We start from the raw sequence: 12,088 nt of genomic DNA, 5'->3' as shown, positions 1-12,088 counted from the left end.
ATGATTCAGGAAGGCCAAAGCTTCTAGCCTTTGGAGTATTGGGACATTATTGGCTACTGGCTCCTCAATACCTCAGTTTTTTATCCTAATGCCCTTCAGAAAAGGAAATCTCCCCCCCCCCACCCAACCCCACCCAACCCCACGCAATGTGATTGACTCTGAAGTGGCCTCAGTTGTATCAAACTTGCAGTGATTCAAGAAGGCGACTCATCACCACCTTCTCAAGGGTAATAAATTCTGGCCTTGCCTGTGACGCTCACACCCCAGGGATAAATAAAAAAGATCCCACTGAGATTATCCACATCCATTAGATAGTTTGTGAGTGTGAAGCAGTAGGAGTCATATAAAGGTTAGTCACCAGAGATCAGTCAATATCGAGTCAACAGCAACTTGCATTTATATTGCTGGGAAATTTACGTCGATTAATTAAATGAAATTTGCAATGAAAAGCTAGTGTCAGTAACAGTGACAATGAAATTACCGGATTGTCATAAAAACCCATCTGGTTCAGTAATGTCACTTAGGAAACTAAATCTGCCATCCTTACCCAGTCTGGCCTACATGTGACTCTAGACCCACAGCAATGTGGTTAACTCTTAACTGCCTTTGAAATGGCCCAGCTAGCCACTCAGTTGTATTCAAGAAGACAGCTCATCACCATCTTCTTAAGGGAAATTAGGGATGGGCAATAACTGCTGTCCTTTCCATCGACACTCATATCCCAATGAATATTGTTTTTAAAAATCCCTCCGTGGCCTTGACCCCCTCCCTATCTCTGTGATTTCCTACGCTTCCAGCAGGGATTGCATTTCAAAAATACTTCACTAGCTGTAAAGTGCTTTGAGACATCTGGTGGCTGTGATAAGTGCGTTTATAAATACAAGTCTTTCTTCCTGTCTTCTTTATTTCCTCCCCACTGCCTAACCCCTGATTATGGCATTTTGGCAGCCGTGTCTTCAGGCACTCGGTCCCCTCCATTCCTCTCCGTCTCTTAACTTTCTTCTCTTTTAAAACCTTCCTTCAAACCAACCTCTTCGACCAAACCTTTGTCACCCCTTCCCAACTTCTCCTTCATTGGCTAAGCTCCTATCTTTAGCATTATATTTCTGTGAGGCACCTCGGGATATCTCCTCCAGTTGCTAAATCATCAGACATCCAGTTAAATTAAATATTGGGAAGACTGAAGCCATTGTCTTTAGTCCCTGTTCCCTAGCTACCAACTCCATTCCTCTCCCTGGCAGCAGTCTGAGACTAAACTAGGCCGTTTGCAATCTTGATGTCATATTTGATCTCAGTTTGCACTTCCTACTACATATTCAGGCCGTTGCTAAGACCACCTATTTCTACCTCTGTAATATCGCTCGACTCCAGTCTGACTCAGCTTATCTGCTGCTGACACCCTCACTCATGCCTTAATTATCTCTAGACACAGTATCAGAACTGCTCTTATCAGTCACAAATGACATCCTATATGACTAGACAAAAACAAAAGTACCTGGAAAAACTCAGCAGGTCTGGCAGCATCTGTGGAGAGAAGCACAGTTAACGTTTCGAGTCCGAATGACCCTTCAACAGAACTGAGGGTCATTTGGACTCGAAACGTTAACTGTGCTCCTCTCCACAGATGCTGCCAGACCTGCTGAGTTTTTCCAGGTATTTTTGTTTTTGTTTTGGATTTCCAGCATCCGCAGTTTTTTGCTTTTATCCTATATAACTAGGATGTGTCTGCAGCCTTTGACCACACCATCCTCCTCCACCACTAGCTGGGTGGGACAGATCTCAAGTGGCTGCATTCTTATCTATCTAATCGTAGCCAGAGAATCACTTGCAATGGCTTCTCTTCCTGTTCCTGCACCGTTACTTCTGATGTCCCCCAAGGATCATCCTTGGCCCCCTCCTATTTCTCATCTACATTCTGCTCCTTGGTGACATCATCCAAAGGCACAGCATTAGTTTCCATATGCATGCTAATGATACCCAGCTCTACCTCAACACCACCTCTCTCGACTCCTCCACTGTTGCTAAATTATCAGACTGCTTATTCAACTTCCCATCAGTAGGTGATCCGAAACTTCCTCCAATTAAATAAAGACTGAAGCCATTGCTTTTGGTCCCCCTCTAAACTCCGTTCCCTTGCTACTGACTCCATCCCTCTCTATGGCAACTGTTTGAGATTAAGCCAGTTTATTCACAACTTTGGAGTCACACGTGATCCTGAGATGAACTTCTGACCTCATTCATGCCATGTCTAAGTTTGCCTATTTCCATCTCCATAACATTGCTTGGCTTTGCCCCTGTCTCAGCTCATCTGCCGCTGAAACCCTCATTCATGCCTTTGTTACCTCTAGCTGTGACTATTCCAACACAATCCTGGCTGGTCTCCCTCATCCCATCCTCCGTAAACATGAGGTTGTCCAAAACTCTGCTGCCCGTGTCTTAACTTGCAGCAGGTCCTGTTCCCCTGTCACTCCTGTGCTCGCTGACCAACATTGGCTCCTGGTCAAGCAACATCTCGATTTTAAAATTCTCATTCTTGTTTTCAAATACCTACATACGGCCTTTCCCCTCCCTATCTCTGTAACCTCCTCCAACACCACAGCCCTCCCAAGATATATGTGCTTCTCTAATTCTGGCCTCTTGTGCATTCCCATTCATAATTGCTCCACCATTGGTGGCCGTGCCTTCAGTTGCCTAGACCCTAAGCTCTAGAATTCCTTCCTTATACCTCTTGTCTCTCTATCTCGCTTGCCCCCTTTAAGACACCTCTTAAGACCTTCCTCTTTGATCAAGTTTTTGGCCATTTGACCTAATGTCTCCTTATGAGGCTCAGTTTCATACTTTGTTTTCTAATGCTCTTTTGAAACACTTTGGGATGTTGAATAATGTTAAATGAGCCGTTGTTGTAGACTTGACTATTCCAATTCCTGGCTGATCTCCAACATTCTACCTTCTGTAAACTTGAGGCAATCCAGAACTGTCCTAACTCACACCAAGGTCCTCCTTCTTATCAGTCCTGTGCTTGCCAATTTACATTTTCCCTGTTAATTTAAAAATTCTCAGAATCCTCATTTTTGTGTTCAAATCCATCCATGGCCTTGCCCCTCCCCATCTCTATAATCACATCCAGCAATAGAGCCCTCAAAGATAGCTGCATCCTTTAATTCTAGTTTTTTAAGCATCCCTGATTTTAATTTCTTCATGCCATGCCTTCAGCTGCCTGGGCCCTAAGGTCTGGAATTTCCTCCCTACAGCTCTCCATCTCTCTCCTCCTTTAAAATGCTCCAAGTTTCTGGCCATCTGCCTTTGGCTTGGTGCCAATTTTTTTAATGCTCCCATGATGCACCTTGAGGCTTTTTATTGTATTATGTGTGCCATATAAATACAAGTTATTGTTGTTTCTCTATGTTAATGGTACTAAATGCAAGTTGCTGGTGTCTAGGGCATGAATGGATTAAGTGGCTCTTTGCTATAGAAAGGAGAAAAAAAAGTCACATTTAAAAGATTTCTGCTCTGTCACCACTTTACACTGCTCAAAATGATATGGAAGTGTGGGGAAGTCTCAAGCTCTTATGATAGTTCCCAATCTGCACATGATTAACGCTTATATCTGTAATCTTTAGACGCAAGAAGAATTTTTCATATTTAACCGGGTATCCAAAAGAAGCCATTGAAGCTGAAGTGTGGAGCAATAACCTGGCAGAGAACAGTTCACCATGAGAAGACATGGAGCAAGAACCCCAAATAACAAACCATGCAATTGCACCCTCCAATGTCAAGCAAGCAAACTAATCCAATAAATATTAAGATCAAGGAAGTGGGATTAAAATTCGTTTTTGATAGAATTACATAGAATGTAAAGAAACAGAATTTAACAGAAATTGAATGTAAAGCTCAGAAACAGGCCATTCGGCACAACTAGTCTATGCTGGTCTTTATGCTCTACGTGAACCTCCTTCCACCCTCTTCAGCTAACCCTATCAGCATATCCTTCTATTAAGGTTGCTTCATTGTCCAGCTTTAACGTCAACGTTAATAGATATTCATACACATGCTCATTAGTTGAAAGATGAATGATCAGAGAAAGTAAACTATTACATGAGAGCATCTGATTCAACACTTAATTATGCAGAATCTAACACTACTAATCATAGAAGCAGGGCTCATGCTTTTAACATAATGAATCTCAAAGTCTGTTTTGATCACTCTGCTGTAATTATTGTTCTGGGTGTTTGAACTGTTTAGGTGAAGATCACAAGATATACCTGGTTCAGGGTTTCTTCGATGATTTTTTACCCTTTCCCAGGAGATTATAAAGCAAGGGGAGAAGGGAGAGTAGGGGAGACTGGGGGAGAATGAAGGGAGAGTAGAGAGGGGGGAGAATACGGGTGGAGAGTGGGGGAATGTGTAATGGAGAAGAATGATGGGAAAGAGTGGGGAAAAGGAAAAAGTATTAAGTAGTGATGTTACGGCCATCATGGTGTGGGGCAGGCTTGAGGAACTAGCTGGTCATTTTCTGCCCAACAATTTTGTGTCACATTGTGAACATAACATTATCTTAGGAAAGCAATCAAATTTCTTAAGGAAGGAGATAAAAAGAATCGTGACTGAGGGTGATCATTAGGCATATCTCCCAGTGCCCTAACTCTGCCATTACATCATTCATCTCCATGGTTTAGTACTGATAATCTGACGTGCGCTAGCAGTAGCACGCCCTCAGGTCCAAATTTATCCGTTATTACACTGTGTCATGGATGATTAGTCCCTGCCAATGTTTCCTTACAGAGTTACCAGATCCTCTGAGCTGTGAGACAAGAACTACTATCTCCACACCCTCCTTTTGATTGGCTTAAGAGCAATTTTGATATGAAGATAGATCATTGGCCCATCCCCTCTCTTCTCAAGCAGTAACATGCGTAACAAGATCCTAACTGAAAGGAGAAAATAACATGCAAAATGGGGATGGTCACAATCAATTAAAAATAACTATACCTAAAGTAAAGTTGGTTAAAGGACAGGAACAATTGGACCAAGGCATGCAGATGTAACCCAGTCCCAATAAACTGCCATATTCTGTCCTTATTTTTATATATTTTTTATTATAAATTCTCATTCCACATGGGGAGATGGCATAATTACAATTTAGCAAGTTTACATAGAAAAAATGTCATTATAAATTTGGAAATATATAATTTAAAAAAACTTGACAGGAGGTGTAGATGTAATATTATAATACATTTTGAAGATGAACATGGTCTTAATTTTGATGAGATTCTGTCATAAACCCATATGCAAATTGAAAAATTGTCACAAACCACGTCCCCTCCGCAATCAGCTTTTTTGTAAAATATATACATTTTTAAAAAAATTTTTCAAATCTTACTTCCTTCTTTTTTTTAAAGAACTGGGTTATATCACAGCAAATTGTGGTTGGTTCATTTACTTTAGGCAATGTGTAATATAGATTGAATTTTAAAATCCAATTAAATGAATTGTATAACTTGTACTGTTAAAGCAAGAATCTTTCTCTAGCTGGAAATATTTTATGTAAAATTTTTCATTATCAAATGTTTGTTTTCAGATCAAACAATGTATTAGCAAAATCTGCCCAAACTGATTGCTCAGACTGTGCTTTTATTTCTAGTTATTTGTATTTGCTCGACTTCTGCTGAATTAAAATAAACAAACAATTTGAATCTAATGTTGGTATTTTCATGTGATGAATTGAATTACAAACAATCAAATGCATCAGTGAAAAGAATCTTTAGATCAAAACAAACTTACAAACAAGTAAGCTGTGTTATGGCTGTTCCCAAATGAAACACTATACAGTTGTTTTTCTGCAATAATAATTCCCTGCATAGGTCTGCTCTGGCCGCTGCTGAATTATACTCAGCTTTGCTAACCACTCTGCTGAGCTCACCCGAAAAGTTGGCAGGGAATGCATCCCTGCTGTTACCGGCTGCCCCATAGTCATTTTACGCATGACAGGGCATTAATTAGCTAAGGGCAAGCCCCATTTGGGGAGAAAGTCCCACCTTAGAGTGCTGCCAGCCAATTGGTTGGCTGACTGCTCTGTAATCCCAGCAGTGCCTGGTCCAAGCGGTGGCCATTGTCAGAACTACAGCCAGTCCCTGAAGAGAAGGATCTAATGGAGGCCGGACTGAAGTCTGCAGCATCAGTGCGGCAGGCCCCAGCGAGGGGAGTGAAGGGTTTATGGGGCAAGATTTGATAAGGGGGGGGAGGGGAGGGGGGGGGGAGGATTAAAGAGGGGTATGGCCCTGAGGATGGGTGCCTCTGCTAGGCACAGTGGACCCCCAACACCAGCCCGCGCAGCTAAAGCTGTCGGCTAACCACATTTCCTGCGTCTCCCATGCTGGAGGTAAAATAGGGGTGGGGATGGAATGAGGCACCTAGATGACCATTAACTGGCCACTTAAGGGTCTCAATAGGCCCAAGGGTGAGTGGGCCACCTGACACCTCCACCGACTCCCATAAAATGGGAGACAGGTTGGGTGCAGGCGGTGGGCAGGCCACATGCTGCATTTTACCAGGTCCTCTGCCTTCAAACCCTACAGCAGTAGATTGTAAAATTCTGGGCCTTAAGTGTGGTCCGATCTCACATTTACCCATGTTGAACTTCACTTGGCAATTACTTGCCCATTCTGCAAGTTTATTAATGTCCTCCTGTAATTTGTTGCAGTCCTCCTCAGTATTGACTATTCCCCAATTTGGTGTCATCTGCAAATTTAGAAATTGTGTTTTGGATTCCAAAGCCCAAATTATTAATGTAAGTTGTGAAGAACAGCGGTCCCAATAGTCTTTGTGGAAACAATTTCCTACCTTCTGCCACTCTGAATAACCACCCTTTACTCCAACTCTCTGTTTTCTGTCTTGAAGTTAGCTAGCAATCCATTCTGCCACTTGTTCCTGACTCCACATTCTCTGACCTTATTCATTAGTCTATTATGGGGCAGCTACTGAAAGCCTTTTGAAAATCCAAATAAATTACATCTACTACATTACCATTGTCACCTCTCTCAGTTACCTCCTCAAAAATTTAATAAAGTGGGTCAAGCAAAATTTTTCCTTTGAAATCCATGTCAAATATTCATTATTACATTATATTGTTTCTAGATGTTCTTCTATTCCCTCCTTTAGTAGGGATTCCATAATTTTTTTCTACCACCAATGTTAAGCTGACTGGTCTACAATTTCCTGGACATGTTCCGTTCCCCCTTCTTAAATATAGGAATTACATTAGCTATCCATCAGTCCTCTGGCAGTACACCTTTTTCTAACAAATTATTAAATATAAGTAGTAATGTCTCTGCTATCTCTTCCCTAGATTCTTTTAAAATACATGAATGCAATCCATCCTGACCAGGAGCATTATCCTCTTTGAGTTTGTTTTGTTTACTCAATACATCCCCTTAATTATTTTAAAAGCATTTATCTCATTGCCCATCACATCATTCAATGTCATGTCTGCCTGTTTTATCTCCCTAGTAAACACTGAAGCAAAATAATTATTTAACATTTCTGCTATCTCTGTATCGTTATCCGAGGTATTATCCTTTCTATCCTTTAATGGTCCTCTTTTCATCACAGCCTTCCATTTTTATCAATGTACCTGTAAAATATTTTATTATTTTGTTTCATGTTCCTTCATAATTCATTTCATATTTCCTCTTTGCCTTCCTAATGAAACTTTTGACTTTTCTCCTAATCTCCTTGCATGCTCTCTTATCATGAACCCCTCTGCACTCTATGTGTTTAATATATACCTCTTTCCTAACCCTCAATTGCTCCCTAATGTCTTTATTCTTTAATGAAGTCTCACTTGTGTTTAGTTTGGTCTTTTTTTGTAGAATTTTTTCCCTGCACTCTGTTGAACACCATTTAAGTTATTGTTCTACATTGTTGTTTGCTAATATTGTTGCCCATTTTATTTTCCCTGGTTCTATTCTCAATCCCTGAAACTCAGCTTTTCTCCAATCTTTCAACCTGTTTTTGTCATACTTATATCCTTCTTTATCATCATCTGAAAGCATTTTGCATGATGGCCACTATTGCCTAGGTGTTGCCCTACTTTTACTCCTATCTGGTTCATTCCCCATTACTAGATCTAAAACAGTCCATGTCCAAATGCAGCAAGACTTGGACAATATCCAGGCTTGGGCTGACAAGTGGCAAGTAACATTCACGTCACACAAGTGTCAGGCAATGACCATCTCCAACAAGAGAGACTCCAACCATCGCCCCTTGATGTTCAATGGCATTACCATCACTGAATCCCCACTATCAACATTCTGGGGGTTACCATTGACCAGAAACTGAACTGCAATAGCCATATAAATACTGTGGCTACAAGAGCAGGTCAGAGACTAGGAATCCTGTGACAAGTAACTCACATCCTGACTCCCCAAAGCCTGTCCACCATCTACAAGGCACAAGTCAGTTGTGTGATGGAATACTCCCCACTTGCCTATTGCAGCTCCCACAACACTCAAGAAGCTGCACACCATCCAGGACAAAGCAGTCCACTTGATTGGCACCGCATCCACAAACATTCACTCCCTCCACCACTGATGCAAAGTAGCAGCAATGTGTACCATCTACAAGATGCACTGCAGGAATTCACCAAGGCTCCTTCGACAGCACCTTCCAAACCCACGACCACTGCCATCTAGAAGGACAAGGGCAGCAGATAGATGGGAACACCACCACTTGGAAGTTCCCCTCCAAGTCACTCACCATCCTGACTTGAAAATATATCGCCGTTCCTTCACTGTCGCTGGGTCAAAATCCTGGATCTCCCTTCCTAACAGCATTGAGGATGTACCTACACCACGTGGACTGCAGCGGTTCAAGAAGGCAGCTCCCACCACCTTCTCAAGGGCAACTAGGGATGGGCAATAAATGCTGGCCCAGCCAGCGAAGCCCACACCCCGTGAATGAATTAAATAAAAACAAATCTTCCCATGTTGGGCTTTTTACACATTAGGTTAGAAAGGAGTTCTGTACACATTGTAGGAACTCAATTCACTTATCCCATTTACCTAGTTCTTCTATCCAATTAATATCAAGGTAGTTAAAGTCCCCCCATGATTATTATTCTATTTTTTACTCAATTTCCTAGTCTGTCTGCATATTTCTTTCTCTACCTCCCATCCACTATTAGGTGGACAGTACACTACATGTATTAGCATGATTGATCCTTTACTATCTTTTATCCCTATTGTCATGAATATGTAGTTATGACGTTATAGATTTTGGGAAAAAGCTAATCTTCCTTTTTATATGGACACAAGAAGCCTTAAAAATGGCTGCCAGAAGTCACCTGAGGTTTTTAACTGCAATGTGGTCAAGCTTCCAGAAAGCTTTAAGTCAGGGGTGGGAAACCTTTTTCTTATCAAGGGCCACTCACACATAGACAAAATCAGTCAAGGACCCCACACACATAAAAACCAACTCACTTTATTTTTTTTTAAGAGAGAATACAGAAACGTTCAACTCACCCACTGCTTTAATATGATGGCTGAGTTTGCTTTTCCTTTAATGAGCCTTAATGAGTCTGCTGGCACTGATAATATTGCTACTTGCAACTGGCTTTTCTCTCTCTCTTTCTCCTTCCCCACTTTGTCTCCCCTTCTCTCCTTTCCCACTCTGTCTCTCTCTCTCCCCCCACCCCCCCCCTCTCCTTTCCCACTCCGTGTCACCCCCAAACCTGCCCAGGGCAGTGACTCAACAACCCAAGGCTCTAGCTAACTTCCAGTCCGAGGCTGCACCTGGGCCAGCATCTGCAGTTTTTTGCTTTTATCCCTGCTTTGAGTGGATTGCAGGCAGACATACCCAGACATGAAAACAGTTCTGAAATTCAATGAGTCCTCAAACTGACAATGGCTTACCCTGAAGTTGTGAAAACCTTGGCCCCATTTGAACACTGCAGCTAATAAGGGGACTTTGGATTGTTAAATGGGATTAACACTTGCCTTATTTGAAAGATGACTTGGCAGTTTGTCCAAATCACATGATAGCAGCCACTTTAAGTTTTTGAACTGTATAAAGACAAGCTATAAATAGCTACTTTGTGTGTAGAGTCCCAAGAAGAACTCTGAGAAACAACTTCAGAGAGGTTTCTTGGTGAAGGGAGGGCAAAGAGGTTGGTTTTAAGAAATCAACAGCTGTTTTTGCCGGAAAAGTCGAGGTAATCTGCAAGTGACGTAACCACAGAAGTAATGAGGAATAGGAAGATCCTCTCCCTTCAAAAGCTTGCTGAGTCCACATGAAAAAAAAAAGCAAACGCTGACTGGTCAACTGCAGAAGCCATCACAGCTACTAAGCAAACCTCACATTTCAACCCCTTCGCTTTAGAAAGCAGGAGCTCAAGCAACAGGCCTGCAATAATAACTCACAGAGACTAATTTGAAATCTCATCTTTAAGTATCTTTTTATCTTTATCTGCTTTTAATCTTTGTATCTATATTTTAGTTGATAGCTTTATCACTTTTACTTAAAGATCTTGTGACAGTTGTTCTTGTAATAAACTAACCTTTGCCTTGTTTAAGACTATAGCTTTTCTGCTGGATTATTTTTAAACTGAGCCATTCATAAATTAAAAAGGGGGCTATGGACACAAAAACAAATTCTTACCTCTGAGCTACTTTAAGAAAACGCCTTTTATGTGGCCGTGACACTATCCATTTGGATTCTATTTTTGTCTTGCATCCTTTTTCCTACTGCCATTATGTTATCCTGAATAAGTACAGCTTCTCCATGTCTGCTTTTTTGCCTATCTTTTCTAAATATGTTTTACCCTGTAATATTTAATTCCCAGTCCTTACTTTTCTGTAGCCATCACCCAACTCAGTCCTTGTCTCAGATTATCTGCTGCTGAAACCTTCAATAATGTCTTTGTTACCTCTGAACTTAACTATTCCAAAGTGCTCCTGACTGGCTTGCCTAATTGACCCCCCATTATCTTGAAGTCATCCAAAACTCTGTTACCCGTGTCCCAATCTGGACCATGTCCGGTTCTCCCATCTCCCCTGTGCTCAATGACTGACCTACCTCGGCTCCTGGTTAAGCAATGACTTAATTTTAAAATTCTCATCCTTGTTTTCAAATCCCTCCAAGTGCTCGCCCCTCCCTATCTCTGTAATCCCCTACAGATCCACAATGCTCCAAAATTCCTGCGCTCCCCCAATTCAGGCCTCTGGAACATTTCCAGTTTTAATTACTCCATTATTGGTGGCTGTACCTCCAGCTACCTGGGCTGTCAGCTCCTGAAGACCTTTTCTAAACTTCTCCATGCACCTCTCTATCCTCCTTTACGATGCTCCTTAAAACCTACCTCTTTGACCAAGCTAGTGGTCATCTTTCACTAATATCTCGATCCTTATATGGCTTGGTGACAAAATTTGTTTGCAAACGCTTGTAAAGCACTTTTGGACTCTTTAATACATTAAAGGTGCTATATAAATGCAAGTCGTTGTTGTTAATACCATTCTACAATAGCACAGTTATGATGGGGAACTCACTCAGTGTGGAATTGTTGGGAAAAAACTACACCTTACTGCTCCATGGTGTTCTCAGTGTCTGTTTTATAGAACATAGTGCAAATGAACATTGTGTGGTTTTAAGGCAGCCAATTTTTGCTTAATGATATATATAGAAGTTATATTTATATTTAACGCTGTCAGATCTCTCATGGCATTGCTCATAATCAGTAACAGGGTTGTTAACAACAAAGCGTGATGAGGAAAATATTACAGGAGCAAATGTTACAGATATAAAAATGATGCATTATATTGATGACTTTTAGTATATTAACAGTAAATTACCCATGGTGTTGCTTACAGTCAGTTGGTGAACATAAGCTCTTTCGTTGACAAATGGAAATAAAGTTGGCGGCAGGCTTCTGAAACCTAATAAATGAATCCATCTAGTGTTCAGATTATTTCATGACAGTGGACAAAGCAACACTAGGAAATGCTGGCAAAAAAATGCAACCAAAAATTGTGACTTTTTTTTTATTCTCTCACAGAACCTGGCTAGGCCAGCATTTATTGCCCACTCTTAATTGCCC

At 41.2% G+C, this 12,088-nt stretch overlaps 1 protein-coding gene and 1 long non-coding RNA gene across 3 annotated transcripts in view; one reads left to right on the top strand and one right to left on the bottom strand.

Annotated features, from left to right (window-relative positions):
- The window catches only part of LOC144684927 (lymphatic vessel endothelial hyaluronic acid receptor 1-like), a 43,817-nt gene extending 38,667 nt beyond the window's left edge, over positions 1-5,150 (top strand). The window contains exon 6 of one of the 2 annotated variants that reach the window (XM_078549341.1): positions 3,621-5,150. In XM_078549341.1, the coding sequence (XP_078405467.1) occupies positions 3,621-3,717 (97 nt within the window). In that variant the 3' untranslated portion in view covers positions 3,718-5,150. The remainder of the gene's footprint in view (positions 1-3,620) is intronic. The other variant, XM_078549343.1, reaches the window with a different exon arrangement.
- LOC144684928 (uncharacterized) overlaps positions 1-12,088 on the bottom strand; it is a 33,354-nt gene that overhangs the window by 13,526 nt on the left and 7,740 nt on the right. The gene's annotated exons all lie outside the window — the stretch shown is intronic.

This window comes from Cetorhinus maximus, chromosome 9 (assembly GCF_964194155.1).
Source record: "Cetorhinus maximus chromosome 9, sCetMax3.hap1.1, whole genome shotgun sequence".
Taxonomy (NCBI): Eukaryota; Metazoa; Chordata; class Chondrichthyes; order Lamniformes; family Cetorhinidae; genus Cetorhinus; species Cetorhinus maximus.
This window is presented reverse-complemented; position numbering and strand designations above follow the sequence as displayed.